The sequence below is a fragment of the Bison bison genome, unplaced genomic scaffold (genome assembly GCF_000754665.1).
Source record: "Bison bison bison isolate TAMUID 2011002044 unplaced genomic scaffold, Bison_UMD1.0 scf7180017864072, whole genome shotgun sequence".
In the NCBI taxonomy this organism is placed as follows: domain Eukaryota; kingdom Metazoa; phylum Chordata; class Mammalia; order Artiodactyla; family Bovidae; genus Bison; species Bison bison.
The window spans coordinates 9929354-9947353 of NW_011494644.1; the positions used below are offsets into that span (position 1 = coordinate 9929354).

Sequence of the window (18000 nt, forward strand, 5' to 3'; positions counted from 1 at the left end):
GAGGAAAGTGTGTCTCGGAGCCAATGTTTGTTTACTTGGCTCCCAAACAGTCATGCTCTTTGTCTAATAGATTTTAGTTATTATGATGAGATTTCCTTAAAGAGGTCTCTCCCCACCCACATGCACAAGAAAGGGTCCATGACACAGATGAGGAAGTAATGGGAGGAGGGATTTTCCCATCTTCTGCCCTAGCTGTCTGTTAGGTTAGAAACTAGAGGCTTCTTCTTTTTTTTTTTAAGTCTTTATTGAATTTGTTACAATATTGTTTCTGTATTAGGTTTTGTGTTTTTTGGCCATGAGACATGTGGGATCTTAGTTCCCCAACCAGGGATCAAACCCACACCCCTTGCACTGGCATGCGAAGTTTTAACCACTGGACCACCTGGGAAGTCCCAAGAGGCCTCTTTTGCTGGGCCTGTCCAGAGCACTGACATTTTTTTAATTGCTTGTCAACATTAAAAATTAGAAGCTTTTTCACAAAACTGTGCTCTTCTGGAAGAATCTCACCCGACAAAACTGAGCCAACATTTCTGCCTGGAAACCAGCAGCTGGAGACGAATCATGATTCCTCATTAGGCTGGGCAGGGGCTCAGCCCTGTCCCCACCCTGCCGTTTTCCTCTGCCACACATGTCTCTGCAGAGGCTGTAGGCAGAAGCCAGGATCAAGGTTCAGAAAGCTGGGATGGGGCTGAAGGCCAGTGGGGCTGGGGCACTCCCATTCCTGGAGTTGAAGGACAGGCGGGCAGACTGCCAGGTGTAGTGAGCAGTGGATTAGCAGCTAGGCTGACGGGTTGCTAACCCAAGTTCTTTCCCTTTGTTGCTCTGTGACCTTGGGCAAGTTACCTTACTTCTCTGAGCTTCGTGGCTTTGCTGTTGCATATGACGGTGATGCTGGTTTAGTTGCTAAAGTCATACCTGACTCTTTGGCAACCCCATGGACTATAGCCCACCAGGCTCATCTGTCCGTGGGATTTCCCAGGCAAGAATCCTGGAGGGGGCTGCCATTCCCTTCTCCAGGGGATTTTCTTGACCCAGGGATCGAACCCGGGCCTTCTGCATTGCAGGCGGTTTCTTAACGGTTTGAGCCACCAGGGAAGCCTGTTGTAGATGATAGGGAATTCCAAGAACTGTCACCTGGGGAGGAACCTGGCAGTGGCAGGTGCTCAGTAAATACTTGGAAATCATGAGTCCGAGACAACCCATCTGGACAGGTTGTAATCTTCCTTTCCTTTTTTCTTTTTCCTTTCTCACCTTGTCTAGCCATTTTATTAAAAAACAAACAAACAAACAAAAAAACCTTTACCCTCAAATAAACAAGCAGGTCACCACCAGCCTACTGGCTTAGTTTAGAGATTGTTTCAATGTCCAGAAACCATATTTCATCCTTATTTTATTCTTATCTCTTACACATTACCGACTGATGTCTTGAAAGAAGTAGTTCAGCACCTTCCCTGGTCCACTGCTTTAAGACCTCGGGCTTCCACTGCAGACGTGGGCAGAAGGCGGGGGCGGGCTTGATCCCTGGCTGGGGACCAAGATCCCGTGGTGCAGCCAAAAAAAAAAGGCAGTTTGTCCTCTGATTGTGCTTTCTTTCAAGCAAGGTCCATGGAAGCTTACTTTTTTTCCCTCCCTTGCACCTTGGATGGGAATGTCAACAGCATTTTTCACTATATTTTTAAAAAATCTGAACCAGACCTTTTGGACATTTAATATTTTAAGTCTATTCTAGTTTCTTTTTTTTTTTTAGAGTCCAAAATACATTTTTTGTTGTTGTTGCATTCTATGTATCATGTTTTCTGGGCTTCCCTGGTGGTTCAGATGGTAAAGAATCCACCTGCAATGAGGGAGACCTGGGTTTGATCCCTGGGTTGGGAAGATCCCCTGGAGAAGGGAATAGCTACCCACTGCAGTATTCTGGCCTGGAGAATTCCATGGTCAGAGGAGCCTGGAAGGCTACAGTCCATGGGGTCACAGAGCAGAACACAACTGAGTGACTTTCACATATATCATGTTTTCTGATATACTAGTTAAATTTCTTATGCCAATTCCAATCATAGTGTGATTTCCTTTGTTTCTTGCTTTTTAATTTTTTTTTTTTTGGAGTTTAGTTGCTTTACATGGTTGTGTTAGTTTCTGCTGTACAGCAAAGTATTTTAGTTTCCTGAATAGGAAATATATCCATCTAAATCCTTCAAAAATAAAAACAATATAAAAAATTTACATTGAGCAGTCGCTCTCGTGCATGTGCTTTCCAGGTGGTTCTCAGTATAAATAGAACCAATACAGTCTTATTTCCCCTCTTTCACAGAGAAAAGAATCATATAATGTCAAGTTTCTGCCCCTCGAGTTTTTCACTGAACATATGGCCGTCTTATCAGCTTGCCATTCTCTCACCCAGTATTCCATTCCCTTGTGTGGATCCGCCGTATTTATTCAGCCAGTCACCCGCTGTAATAGACTTATAGGTCACTTCTCATACTTTCCATTGCAAATTACGATGCAGGGAATACCTCGTGCGTGCATTTGTTTCCTGTTTGTGGAGGTATTTCTTCCCGGTTGATTCCTAGAAATGATATTGCTAGCTTAAAGGGATACTGCCAAAAGCCTCTCTGAAGATGTTGCCAAAATCCCCTCCACAGCGCCTGCATCATTTTATACGTCTCCCAACAGTACTCTAAAAGGCCTGCTTCCCAGCTCTCGTCAGCAGTATATTGTCACATCTCTGGATTTTTGCCAGCCCAATGATTGAGATGAAGTGGCATCTCAGTGGGATATTTGCCATTTAAATGAAATGACATAGATACATAAAATGAGAACAGGATGAGCCCTCATATTTGGACAGCAGAAGAAATAAACTTCTTCAGGGATCAAACCCAGGTCTCCTACTTGGCAGGCGGATGCCAGATGCTTTACCACTGAGCCACCTGGAGAGCCCTCCTATACTGGTTTGTTTACATATATCAATGGCTATTTTCACCCTCCAATGGCAGGGTTGAGTAGTTGCACCAGAGACCTTAAAACTGCATGACTCTATGACCTGTAAATTTTTTTTTTTTTAATTTTATTCTCTGGCCCTTTATAAAGAAAGCCTATTGACTCCTGACCTGGAGGAATGGATGTGAGAATACAGGAGATGAAGCAGGTGCATAGATCCTGGCCCTTAGTAGGTGTCCTGTCCAGAACGTTTCTGCTGCTGCTAAGTCGCTTCAGTCGTGTCCAACTCTGTGCGACCCCATAGACAGCAGCCCACAAGGCTCCCCTGTCCCTGGGATTCTCCAGGCAAGAACACTGGAGTGGGTTGCCATTTCCGTCTCCAATGCATGAAAGCGAAAAGTGAAAGTGAAGTCACTCAGTTGTGTCCGACTCCTCTCGACCCCATGGACTGCAGCCTACCAGGCTCCTCCGTCCATGGGATTTTCCAGGCAAGAGTACTGGAGTGGGGTGCCATTGCCTTCTCCAGTCCAGAACATTTAACCTTCATCATATTGGTGCCCGGTTCATGCCCCAACCTCTGACAAGTTCCTCCTACCCCAAGCCAAAAAAAATAGAGGGAAATAATTACAATAGTTATAACTTAGGGACCTCCCTGGTGGTCCAGTGGCTAAGACTCCACATCTCCCAAAGTAGGGGGAGCTGCATTCCATCCCTGGTCGGGGAAATAGATTCCGCCTGCTGCAATTAGAGATCCCACGTGCCATAACTAAGATCAGAAATCCCACGTGTCACAATTAAGACGTGGCACAGCCAAATAAATAAATAAAAATGAATATGTAAAAAAAAAGCATAGATCATAAAAATTAAAAAGTTTAATTAGAAATATCATAAAGTTATATTTTGCATGTCTTTTATCACATACCATGCATTTCCAAAGGCACCAAATATTACACATGCACATAGGTCTACATCAGTGGGTATAAAATCTTGTGTCCTGGAGACTGTTCTTTACGAGACATTTAAGGCTCTTTTCCAAGGGGAATTTTGACACTGATTTTCCCATGCCTGCCGACTTCAGAATCTAACATCCAAGGAAAATGCAACTTCCCTCTAAGTGGCAGCGATGAACATTATTATCTGCATCTAGAGCAAAGTAAAACTGAAGTGTCAGAATCTTCCAACCATTGAAAATTAATCCTAAGTGCAGATACAATCTCTCTGAAAGCCTACATGGGAGAATGGTGTTGTATTTACAACAATTCAATCCAGTCATTTTTTTTTTTCTTTTCCCCAGGCCCACATCTGTTTCCTAAAGTGAGGTGCACATGTAGTGTTTACATTTAGCCTTATTTATTGTTTTCTGGCTGCAGCTGGCAGGGTCACCTTGCAAAATGCAGAGGAACAGCCCCTTCATTTCGCAAGCAGCATATATTGATGTTAATGTCACCTTCTTCCCCCCTCCCTGAGTCGATCTTGGTAGGAAGCCACTCAGAGGAGCTAAGTGCAGTAGACAGGCGCCATGTAATCTGGTTCCTTCTGTCCGTGGGGAGAAGGAGCCGTCTCCACACTGAGCTACCTGGAGAGAAGAGGGGCTCAGTGATGAGAGGACAGAGGCATTTGATAACAAACGTGCATAATTAGAGTGAATTATCTTCACTGGAAAATAAGCAAATTATCTTCCAATTTAATGAATAAAGAAGCTTCTAATTAACTCCGATAGAGAAATTTGCTTGCAAATTTCAGTGGTTAAGCTCTCTGTTCTTTGCATTAATATTTTCTTTTTATTGCCCACCCTAATTTTCTTTATTGCTCTTTATTGGTATCACAGAATTTTAGAGGTGGAAAGCAAACTCATTAGGTGATTCAGCCTACTTCTCATTAAAAAAAAAAAAAAAAATGAAAGAAAATATGGCCCAGAGAGAACCTGTTGGATCCTGTGAGTTATCCAAGATCTCATAACATGTCAGCAATCCCCTGGACTGGATCCTCGTGCATGTGTGTGACCAGCACGTGAAAGGCCTCCGCCGGACTCTGGGGTCTGCTGTGTTCACCCTGAACCAGCTTTGTTTCCCTCCTGCTCCTGGCCCTTGCCCTGGGCTTTGCTTGGCTCTGCAGCCATCTTACTGACTGCTAGACCTCCCTGATCTGTCCGCCCAGCAGTCCCGGTCTCCAGTCTGCTCTGTCCCCTTCCAGCTCCCGGCTCCTCATTGCATGGCCTACTACCTGGTATGTCCTCTCTGGTCTACCTTAGGGCCGACTCAGAGGCCCTCAACCAACAGCCTGAGCAGGTGTGCACAAGGGTTTGGAGGAGCCGTCCACCCTAGCTCCTGCCCCAGAGCATTAGGGATCAGAAGTCAGGTTAAAATCGACATGACAACCTGGATCACCTGATCCCTAGATCCCAGGCTATTTTTTTTAATCAATAAACTTTATTTTATGGAGCAGATTTAGGTTCATAGGGAAATTGAGTGCAAAGTACAGAGTGTTTTCATCTACCCCCTGTCCACACATGTGAAACCTCCCCCGCTATGGGCATCCTGCATCACAGTGGTATCTTTTTCTGGGCTTTTTTTTTTTTTAAGTAATTAATTAATTTTATTTTTGGCTGTGCTGGGCTTTCTCCAGTTGCAGTGCGTGGGTTTCTCCTTGCAGTGGCTCCTTTTGTTGCGGAACATGGGCCCTAGAGTTCTCAGGCTTCAGACGTTTTGGCTCAAGGGCTTAGTTGCCCCAAGGCGTGTGAAACTTTACCACACCAGGGATCAAACCCAGGTGCCCTGCGTTAGCAGTTGGATTCTCAGTCATTGGACCACCAGGGAAGTCCTTTTCTGGGCTCTTTTTCGTCTTTAAAACCCTAGGTTGTCTTAAGGCCAAAAAAAAAAAAAGCAAACACACACACGAAGAACCTAATCAAAGTAGGTGTCTGTGAAACACAAAGGCATGCATGCTGAGCGTGTCAGATCCATTCACTCCGTCTTGTCATTCTGTGTTTATCTGTCCCTAAAGCCAGTGGCTGGTGGCTGCTCACACGTGGAGGTAGCCTTGCTCCGGCCCTCTCTCTTCTCTCTTTCAGAATCAATTTCAAATGTTGGGGGCTGGGATTCTCATTGGCTGTGATTGGGTCAAGGGCCCATACCCAGTGGAGCATACCAAATTCAGGGTATGGGGTCATGTACAGTCATGGTTGCCACAGGATCACCCTGGGGATAGAGAGGAAGGAAAGAGAGAAGGGAGCAGTCTAGGGTGTCATCATGAGCTGAGCAGATACCTCCAATGGTGTCTGCTATACTATGATACTGTATTACCCAGGGTCTCCTACAAATAGCTACCTCTTTTCTACATCCTTTTATGTATTGGCCCAAAGTTTGGCCAGTGCCAGAGGTTCATCTTTGCACCTTTGCTTTTTCCCTTATCCTTTTTTGGAAAGAGCCTCATCCCTTGACCTGAGCTTTTTTACCAGCTATGAGCAGCTCTCTGCGTCTTACTGACATGTGGACCCACCGGAAGTGACCACATGCAAAGATAAACATCTGGGACTTACCTGGCAGTCCGTGGCTAAGACTTCGTGCTCCCAGTTCAAGGAGCCCGGGTTCAATCCCCTGTCAGGGAACGAGATCCCACGTGCCACAACTAAGACCTGGCACAGCCAAATTAATTAAAAAAAGAAAGTCTTTCCTCTCTGACTCTGTCCAATTCTCTCGCCTCTCAATAAGTCATCACTCAGCCTTTCTGTTCCCACCTTCAGAATGCTCCTGGTTAACGGAACATGTGGTTGTGACATTCTCACGGATAGCCACCCGAGAGTGAAGTTGGACAATTTGTGAGACACACTGATGGTGTGCAGTGAGACTCCCATCTTATGTTCTAAAACCAAAGCGATTCATTAATTTTCCATCAGGGACTCCGTTCATAATGGCCGCTTCCATCAGAGTTGTAAAAACTGCATTTGGAGTAGCATATTTAAACATCCTGATGTCGATCTGTGAAATGTATGCACACCTTCAGTGTTAGTCTTCTAGTTTTCTGAGAAAAGCAACAATTCTCTCTGAAATTGCTCCATTATGTGAAATGGGGCTGATTACTGCTAATCCACATTTGCACCAGCACCTATGTGGCGAGATCGGAGGTTTGCGTTGCATATTGGCACGCTCTCATCAAAGGTTGTATGTATGCGCACGGTGGAAGGCATTTTATATAATTCCAAACAATTTAATAAAAATGTAATTTGACTGGGAAAAACTACAGTCTGTCGGCCCTTGCAAAGTGCAGATAATGTTCTAGATTAAAGAGCGGAGGCTTTGTTCATTATAGTCAAATAATGTGAGTGTGTGAATTACCATTTCATTGCCGTTGGTCTATTTCAAGAGTATGCAATTTTCCCATTATCATAATAGGCTACATTTTCTTAAAATCATTTGATTATGATTGGTCCCGTCTATTCAGTTTTGCAAATAAAAAGCTTTTTTGGTGATAAACTAGCTATTTTAAAACAGCCTCAAAATCTCTGGTTCTGCTTTTGAACTGCTACAGGTCAGACTCTGCGAAAGGCTGAGAGAAGCCGGTCCTGCTCTCGGGAGAAAAAGGAGGTAAATGAGCCACTGATGAGGGCTGGTGGGAGGCAATGGAATTTAAAAGAATCTGAGGGAATGGGCTAGTGATTTAAAGATCCCTGGATCTCCTTTTCTGAGTCTCTAGCTTAAATCCCTGACCCAATGATAGTTGGCAACTGGAGTTATCAACCCAGTGTCACTAATAATCTCTTACTGAATGTATCAGTCAGTTATGGCTGTGTAACAAGTCACCCAGATTTTAGTGACTTGAAATAACTATGGGTTTAGTTCATGATTCTGAGGGTCAGCCATTTGGGCTCAGCTTCCCCTAAAGATTCTGCTGATGGGCCAGGACTTGCTGACCGCAGCTGGGCTTTATTTATGCATTGGCCATTAACAGCTGTGTCACCCTGGGGCTGTCTGAGCATCCGTTATGGTGCTTTAATTCTCCTTCAATGTCCTCCCCTCCTCCAGCAAGCTAGACAGGTTTGTTCACATTGAGGTTCAGAGGTTCAAGAGTATAAGAGTGGAAGACTCAGAAACTCCTGAGCCTTAGGCTCAGCACTTGAACGGTGTCACTTCTGCTAGCTTCTGTTTTTTAAAGCAGATCACAAGGTCAACACAGGTTCAAGGGGAATGGGGAAATAGGCCCCAGTTCTTCATGGGAAGAGCTACAAAATATTGAAATATACCACATACTTGAAACTAACCATTCTTGAAATTTTTGAAATGTACTAAACTGAGCCCACTGGCACTGTGCTAGGCACCAGGGCTAAGACTAAGGGAGGGATGAGAGACAGGCCTTGATTTAGGGTGTGCACAGCACCGTTGGAAGGGATGTGCCACGAGATTATCACAGTACAGTGTGAAAGTGCCAGTCCCGGGAGAGAAAGACAAAGGGTGGGATTTCAATACAGAAAAGAGATCACCTACCTCTGCCAGTGGTATCAAGAAAGGCTGATGTAAAGGTTAACTCTTGAGAGTGAGTAGTTTTCTAGGCCAGATAAACAGCATGGTCAAATGCAGAAAGATACGAATAAGGAAAGTTGCAAGGTCATTGAGCCTGAGAGGGGAAGTGGCAGGCAGGACCCGTGAATGACTGAAGGGCCCTTCGATCAAGTCCCAAGCCTGTGGGAGTTTACATTTGAGTTTTATTTAGTGGCTGATGGGAGCGGGGGTCTGAAGTCTTGGGTGCTCATCACCTATATCGACGAATCTTGAAATTCATTAACACTTCAGTACTCACACTCTTGACTGTAAACAGACCTGATTCCAAAGACAGAAGGAAACTTCTCAGGCTCAGATGCATCCAGGGGCTTAAACGGCCACAGGACCTGATTCTTCCTTCTGTAGCTCGTGGTGCTGCTGCTTCTGTGATGGCCTCGCCCCAGCCAGCTCTGAGGAGGCGGGTTAGGGCGGGCCTGCAAAGGACCCTGTGTTCTTGACTATGACTCTCATCCTCTCTCCTATTACCTCCTCTCTCAGCTGTAGTCAGAACAGCCAGCATGGCTTTCCTTCCTATATAATCGACCTTCTTGGGATGAGGGCTTGGAGATAACTGAGGAGCTTGGATGCTAAGAAGACTGCAGTGTCAGCCCGCAGTGGGCACTCCAGCAGCTGAACTAGGGTGGATCTTCCCACTCCTTTCTGATGGGGGCATTTTTCTGAAGAAGTATCAAATGTGAGAGTCCTTTTGAATATACAGAGTAGAAATACTTTAGGTCAGGGGTCCCCAGCCCCCAGGCCATGGACCAGTACCAGTCCACGGCCCGTTAGGAACCAAGCTGCACAGCAAGAGGGCAGCAGATGAGCAAGTGAAGCTTCGTCTGTATTTACAGCTGCTCCTCATCACTCTCGTTACCGCCTGAGCTCCACCTCCTGTCAGTCAGCAGCGGCATTAGATTCTCATGGGAGTTTGAACCCTACTGTGAAATGCCCATGCGAGGGATCTAGGGACCTTATGAAAATCATCCCGAAGTCATCCCTCCCCCCATCCCACTGCTCCCCCCATGCCACCCTGATCTGCAGAAAAATTGAAAGCAGAAGTGTTAATCCCTGTGTCATGTCTGACTCTTTGCAACCCTATGGACATTAGCCCGTCAGGCTCCTCTGTCCACGGGATTTCCCAGGCAGTGGGTTGCCATTTCCTCCACCAAGGGATCTTCCCAACCCAGGGTTCCAACCTGGAGTCTGCTGCATTGCAGGCAGATTCTCTACTGTCCACAAAATCGGCCCCTGGTGCCAAAAAGGTTGGGGACCACTGCTGCTTTAGGTGGTTTTTCTCGTGCTGCTCTTAAAATTCACGATTGATTCATTGAAAGAAAATATTTGCAGTTGTTTCATCTGGGCAATAAGATTATGGAAGTGTTTCCCCCCCCTCCTTGTGTTTTATGTACTGATTTTTATCATGAGGAATAAAGTAAACCCTAAAAATGAAAAAAGAAAAAAGCAGATGTACCTGTCTCCATGAAGATCCTTCCAGAAGCCTCAAGGTGGAGAAGCCAGAATGGGGGTGAGCACTGGCCTGCAGGCACCTGGTCTCCCCCGATTAAATGACCAAGAGCGAGTACCAGTCCTCTAAGGCCAGGAATGAATTGTTTAAACCTGAGGCCTTTGGTTGCATAATCACAGCATCTTATTTATCCACATTACAAAATTCACTGGAAAATGATGGAGCAAGGCATCCAGTAACTAGCAGAGACACTTTACCCCTCCCCTCCTTTCTCTCCTTGGCAACAGGACTCCCCTAATTGCCACTTTCCTGGCTACTCCCATCATGCCAGCCGCGGAGAGAGTTTCACATCACTCCTCTGAAAAATGCTTGAAGTGAGGGAAGACAGAGGATGGGGTTGTTTATCACAACATCCAAGTTCAATCCTGAAAGACGTTTAAAATGGTTTCAGGCCCACTGAAAAAGAGAGTGCTGACTGTCTTAGCACGACTTTTGTTTGGTTAGAAAAACAAGAGAAAGAAACTAATAGCAAGCTGCCAGGACGCTCATCCTGTACATTATAACATGCCTTTCCACCCACCTCCTCTTTCCGCATTCCTGCCCACGTTGTCTGTGAAGTCCGCACTTCCTGACTTTCTCTGCCTTACACAGGATGCCAGGTATAGCAGAAGCTTTGTCCCCATGAGAGGCAAGGGAAAGACAAGCTGGTGAGAACAAGTAGATGGGGTCCTGTGTCGTGTTCCTTCGGGGGTCGGGTATACAGGACAGCACACACCTTGGCAGGTGGACGGGCAGTTTGTATCCTGAGTGGGGATTGGGTACCATCCTGCATGGTTGTGGGCCAGCAATGCAAAGGGAGGATGAGAAGCTGTTCTCCATGAGCTTGCCAGGCCACTTTCAGCTCCAAAGTTGTGTTTTATTTGGCCCATACCATGTGACAATCTTTTAAAATTAAGCGTTGTTGTTCTTTAGTCTCTGAGTCGTGTCTGACGCTTTTGCAGCCCTATGGACTGTAGCCCACCAGGCTCCTCTGTCCATGGGATTTCCCAGGCCAGAATACTGGAGTGGGTAGCCATATCCTTCTCCAGGGGATTTTCCCAACCCAGTGATCAAACCTGTGTCTCCTGCTTTGGCAGGCAGATTCTTTACCACTGAGCCACCTGGGAAGCCTGAAATTAGCTGATCACATTCAAAAATTGAGAGATTTCACCCAAAAAATGCAGGCTTCTGGCTTCTCTGCAAAATGGAGAGTGGCAACATTGAGTCCTTCCTTGTTCCTATGAGACAACAATGGGCATTTAAAAAACAAAACATTTTAGGGCTTTCCTGGTGTCTCAGTGGTAAATAATCTGCCGATCCAGGAGGATCCCACATGCCCTGGAACAACTAAGCCCATGTGCTACAGCTACTGAGACTGTGCTCTAGAGCCTGGGAACTGCAACTACTGAAACGCTTGTGGCCTAGAAACTGTACTTCGCAACAATAGAAACCACTTCCATGAGAAGCCCACTAACTGCATCTACAGAGTAGCCCTCGCTTGCTGCAACTAGAGAAAAGCCTGCACAGCAAGGAAGACCCAACACAGCCAAAAATAAATAAATAAAATTTAAATGTATATGTATGTGTGTATATAAATATGTTTGGTATGCCAGGCCTTAGTTGCAGCATGTGGGTTCTGGTTTCCCAACCAGGGATCAAACCCGGACCTCCTGCATTGGGAACTCGGAGTCTTAGCCACTGGACCACCAGGGAAGTCCCTGGGTAATGACTTTGATGAAGACGTGTCCTCTTTTAATGGGACCCTCCCTGCCCCACTCTCCACACCTGCGTGACTGCAAGCAGGTATCAGAACCAGGCCTTGGGCTGGATGCTGGATGTCAGCGGTTCACAAATGTCACAGCATGTTTGTATCACTTGGGAGCTTTTAAACAACCTTATGCTAGGAGGGATTGAAGGCAGAAGGAGAAGAGGGAAGCAGAGGATGAGATGGTTAGATAACATCACCAACTCAGTGAACATGAATTTGAGTAAACTCCAGGAGATAGTGAAGGATGGGGAAGCCTGGCGTGCTACAGTCCGTGGGGATGTACAGAGTCGGACACGACTTAGCAACCGAACGACAGCAACAACGGCCCAGGTCTCTTTCCAGATCAGTTAAATCACAATCTCTGGGGGTGTGACCGACGCATCAGAATTTTGTAATTCCCCCCAAGTGATTCTGACATGCAGCCATGGATGAGAACCAGCATTTATGTGCGTGTCTGTTATTATTTATTTTTAATTGGAGAATAATTGCTTTGCAATGTTGTGCTGGATTTTGGCATACAACAGCATGAACCAGCCATAAGTATACTTCTGCCCCTTCCCTCTTGAGCCTCTCCCCCACTCCGCCCAGTCCCACCCCTCTAGGTTGTTACAGAGTGCCGGGCTGAGCTCCCTGTCTTATTCAGCAGCTTCCCACTAGCAATCTATTTTACACATGATAGTGTATATATGAGGGCTTCCCCAGTGGTTCAGCGGTAAAGAATCTGCCTGCGATGCAGGAGACATGTGTCTGATCCCTGGGTTGGGACGATCCCCTGGAAGAGGGCATGGCAACCCACTCCAGTATTCTTGCCTGGAGAATCCCATGGACAGAGGAGCCTGGTGGGCTACAGTCCAGTGGGTTGCCAAGAGTTGGACCTAAGTGAAGCGACTGAGCACACACACAATGTATATATGTCAATCCTAATCTCCCAATTCACTCCACCCTCCCCTTTCCCACTGTTGCCCACAGATATTGAGAACCAGCGTTTATACTTATTAAGTTCTCAGCCTGGGTGCTTCCCCATGCCCTGCATGCCTGCACTACCCCCTACTAGACAGACAAGCACACATCATAGCAGAAAAGCATAGAGGAGATCCAGATCAAAGCCCCAGTGGGTGTTGGAGGAGAGAGAGAAGACTTCCTGGAAGAGGCGGCTTTAACAGAGGCTTAGGAAGCGTGACAGTCATTTCTGAAAGAATATAGCTTGGATGGCTGGCCTGAAGTCAGTAGCTACTTTTGAAGTAGCTGGTAAAAATATCCTCCACCCCTTCTCTAGCAAGGATTCACGGCTCCTGCCTGTGGAGTTTATGTAGTGTTTCTGGCCTTTGGTCATGAATTGTTAATGATTTCTGAAATCATGGCCATTGTGGTTTACTAAAAAATCATTAGAAAGTAAATTTTTCATACAGTGTTAAAATTTTTAAAAAGCAAACAGGAAAACATAGAGGAGGAAGAAATATTTATTCATCAACCCCTTATTGATCAGGGCCCACACTGATGGCAACAGAAACACCGTGGGGCTCGAGAGCAAGGTGTTGAGGACACGCCCTGCTCTAACACATAGCCGTGGAGGCCCCAGGCCACTCTGTGAACGGAGCCCGCAGTGTGCTTCTGCTCAAATGCTTGTCCTGTGACCTTTAGCCTAGTCTCTTGACCCGTCTCACCTCATTTGATAATTCCCACCTTGGAGATTTGGTATACAGAATCAAGGCAGTGATAAAGCGCTTAGCGCTGTGCATAGTAAATATTCCATAAATATTAGTTGCTACATAATTGTGATCATTCCTTAGCGTGTCTAGAATTTAACAGAGACAGCCATGGCCTTGGATGGAAAAGACAGCACAATTGCACTCAGAGCTGAAGGGGTCTTCCTTGCTCCCGGTGGACTGTACGCTGATTCCAGGCTTCCGGGTTCCTGGCTGTGCGCCCCAGGCAGGCAGCTCTGGGCCCGCACTGTAAACCACTCTGAGAGCCTTTTGTGATAATGGACTGCCTCCTCATGCAGCTGATGGGAGATTCTGCAAAATGCCCCTGACAGCACTCTCCTCTGCTGAGCTCACTTTGTAAAGGACTGCAGAAGTCATTTAACTCAAGCGCCTAGAAAATGTTAAGCCTTCCCTTTGCACACACATGTAAGTGTGCACATGCACACATGCGCACACACGAGCACTTCCTGCTGTTAACAGAGCCTTGTGGTACAAGGACTAGAGACGTCTTTCATGTTCGCCAAGCAGAGGAGGAGACTGGGATCTCAGGGGGACCCAGCAAAGCAGGGAGGCGAGGATTCAAGGTGCCTCCAGGGACCAGGCTCTCTGGACAGCTTGTCTGTGTGCCACCATGAACACGCGTTCATTCCCCTCTGGGCCCTGGACCTGGTGCTGTCTTCATACTCCTCTCTTCCAGTTATTCCTTCTCCTGGCTCAGAGGCCAGAGAGGGTCTGATCAACCTGCCTAATCAATACTAAGGGGCAGGGACTCCCCTGGTGGTCCGGTGGTTAAGAATCTGCCCGTCAATGCAGTGGACCAGGGTTCAGTCCCTGGTTGGGAAGATCCCACATGCCACAGGGCACCTGAGCCCCACGTGCCCCAACTACTGACGCCTGTGTGCCCTAGAGCCCCAGCTTCACAGCTGGAATAGCCACAGCAATCAGAAGCCCATGCACCTCAATTAGGGTCTAACACCCCAATCGCCACAACTAGAGAAAACCATAGCATAGCAATGAAAACCCAGAACAGGCAAAAATAAATAAGTGAAATTAAAAAAAAAAAAACCCACTAAATACATTGAAGGGTACGATGCTCTTGACATTAGCCCCCCAGTTGCCCTCCCAAGAGACAACCATTGTAATCAATTTCTGCCCTTCCAGAAATATTCTATCTGTCCTCTCTGCCCTTACCTCCACCCCCTGCCTTTTAACACAATGATAGCATGCAATACATTGTTCTGGATTTTTCTTTTTACTTAACAATGTGTCTTAGAGAATATCCTATAGCAGCACATGTATACAAATCTCATTCATTCTTTTTTATGGCTGCCTAGTATTTCACTGTGAATGAATAAAAACCCAATCCTTTATTTGACATCTTTGGAGCCAAATGTGTTTCTAATTTTTTAGAATTTAGAAAGTAATATCCAAGTATAGCCCTGGGTCAGCATTCTGTAGTCAAATATATTAATATATGTGCAGGAAAATATGAATGTTTATACTACTATTAAGTGGGATAAAGACTTTAAATTTCATGTCAGTTCAGATCTGGTTTTGCTACTAAAAAATGACATATAGAGAATTGTGAAAGTGAGAAAGTGAAGTCGCTTAGTTGTGCCCGACTCTTTGCGATCCCATGGATAGTAGCCTGCACCAAGCTCCTCCGTCCATGGGATTTTCAAGGCAAGAGTACTGGAGTGGGTTGCCATTTCCTTCTCCAGGGAATCTTCCCAACCCAGGGATCGAACCCGGGTCTCTCACACTGTAGACAGACGCTTTACCGTCTGAGCCACCAGAGAAGTCCAAGAGGATTGTGAACTTGTCCATAAATATATGACTTGTTGTTGTTTAGGCTCTAAGCTGTGTCTGAGTCTTTTACAACCCCATGGACTGTAGGCCGCCAAAGCTCCCCTGTCCATGGGATTCTCCAGACAAGAATACTGGAGTGGGTTGCCATTTCCTTCTCCAGGGGATCTTCCTGACCCAAGGATTGAGCCAGTGTCTTAAATCTCCTGCATTGCAGGAGGATTCTTTACCACCGAACCTCCAGGAAAGCATAAATATATAACTAGTTCCCAGTTAACACCCTGGAGAAGGAAATGGCAACCCACTCCGGTATTCTTGCCTGGAGAATTCTATGGACAAAGGAGCCTGGTGGGCTACAGTCTATGGCGTTGCAAAGAGTTGGACATGACTGAGCGACTGACAAATACTTCCTGGTTAATGACTAATCTAGGCTATCAGGAGTCTTCTGCTACTGTAAGAGTTCAGTTCAGTTCAGTCGCTCAGTCGTGTCCGACTCTTCATGACCCCATGAATCGCAGCACGCCAGGCCTCCCTCTCCATCACCAACTCCCGGAGTTCACCCAGACCCACGTCCATCGAGTCAGTGATGCCATCCAGCCATCTCATCCTCTGTCATCCCCTTCTCCTCCTGACCCCAATCCCTCCCAGCATCAGAGTCTTTTCCAATGAGTCAACTCTTTGCATGAGGTGGCCAAAGTACTGGAGTTTCAGCTTTTAGCATCATTCCCTCCAAAGAAATCCCAGGGCTGATCTCCTTCAGAATGGACTGGTTGGATCTCCTTGCAGTCCAAGGGACTCTCAAGAGTCTTCTCCAACACCACAGTTCAAAAGCATCAATTCTTTGGCGCTCAGCCTTCTTCACAGTCCAACTCTCACATCCATACATGACCACAGGAAAAACCATAGCCTTGACTAGACGGACCTTTGTTGGCAAAGTAATGTCTCTGCTTTTGAATATGCTATCTAGGTTGGTCATAACTTTCCTTCCAAGGAGTAAGCGTCCAGTACTATAAGAGTACTGGAAAGAATATTCTAGAGCAGGCATCTCTGTGCAGTTGTGCAGGAATAGCCAAAGGTTAACTCTTATAAGTAGAATTAATGGATCAAAGAGGATGTGATTTTTTAAAATCAGTGTTCCTAATTTGTCTTGTAATGGTGAATGAGTGGGGCAGAGTTTTTTGTTCAGGACACCTTGTGGAATTCTGGCCAGATTTGAGTATGGCTGCCCTTGGCTGAGGCACCCACACTCAGTAGCCTCATCTGTGGTTCCCTGGTCCACTTTTCTTAGCAGGAAATGGGAGCAGGGTATTGTCCTGAAAACACGGGGGCATGTCCAGCACCTCGGTCTCCTGGGCCCTCGGCCCCAAGCACCTGTCGTGGCCAATTGTAGGAGGCCAGTGATTCTTCTTGTAAGTTTCAGACCGCGCCAGCCTGCAAACAGCAGACCCTTCCCTTTGCTCATTTCAGTTCTCAGTGTTCTTGCAGCTTCAGTTTTCTGCGGGGATCAGGAACTGCCTCTTGCATATTTACAGATCTCCACTGCTTTGTTGAAAATGTTAAAAAAAAATTTTTTTAAAAAGGAAGGGAGAGGGAAGAAAAGACAGTGGAAGCTAATGGTGCTGCATTACAAGAGCCTGTCCAGTGCAACAGCTGACATTCCAAATCTATACTTTTCTTGGAATGAAGCCTTTTAGTTCACATTTCTGGGCAGAGAGGAGTGAGATTCATTTTACATCCAACAGCTAGTTGCATTCCCTATGGTGAAGTTAGTCTTTCTGCTTCTCGTGGTCTTGGTCTCTGTAGCTTTGAGAACTTGGACAGTGGGGCCTCCGGTGACATGAACAGCTTCTGATTTCTATAGGGGCAGGTCAGTCACACGGTGGGTTTAGAAGCAGCATAGCCAAGTAGTTGAGCCTGTGAACCCTGGACCCAAACAGCCTGGATTCCTAGGCTCCTGCCATCACTCAGGCAAGATACCTATCCTGTCTGTGGCTTGGCTTACTCTTCTAAAGAGTAGGAATATGGGCTTCGCCTGCTAAGGCGGTAGACATGGGTTCAATCCCTGAGCCTGGAGGATTCCACGTGCCTCGGAGCAACTGAGTCTATGTACCACAACTATTGAACCTGTGCTCTAGAGTCCAGGAACCACACCTACTGAGCCCATGTGTCGCAACTACTGAAGCCTTTGCCCCCGGAGCCCTAGCTCAGCAACAAGAGAAGCCACTGAAATGAGAAGACTATGCACCATAGTTAGAGGCTTCCCTGGTGGCTTAGCTGGTGAAGAATCTGCCTGCAGTGCGGGAGACCTGGGTTCCATCCCTGGGTCGGGAAGATCCCCTGGAGAAGGGAAAGGCTACCCACTCCAGTATTCTGGCCTGGAGAATTCCATGGACTGTATAGCCCATGGGGTCACAAAGAATTGGACCCAACTGAGTGACTTGTGCTTTCCCGCTCTCCACAACTAGAAAAAAGCCCATGCAGCAACGAAGACCAAGTACAGCCAAAAATAAATAAATAAAATCATTTTTCTTTTATTTTTTCAAAAAAAGAGTAGGGATAGTGTAGAACCTACGGTCTAGTGGTGACGTAAGGATCCAGTGAGCTAATGCATGTAAAGTGCTTAGAATGGTGCCTGGTACTTACTAGGAGCTGATACGTGTTGAGTATTATAATTTAGGACTGGTATTGTAATTAGTATTATTCTGAGGGCAAAATGGCCTGTTTAAAAAGCTAATCCCTTCCGAGTCA

General features: G+C 46.3%; 1 protein-coding gene across 1 annotated transcript in view; it reads left to right on the forward strand.

Moving 5' to 3' along the window:
- Window positions 1–18000, forward strand: part of KIAA0556 (KIAA0556 ortholog) — a 229590-nt gene that overhangs the window by 13460 nt on the left and 198130 nt on the right. The window contains exon 2 of the mRNA XM_010837427.1: window positions 7462–7517. Coding sequence (XP_010835729.1) covers window positions 7462–7517 — 56 coding nt within the window. The remainder of the gene's footprint in view (window positions 1–7461; window positions 7518–18000) is intronic.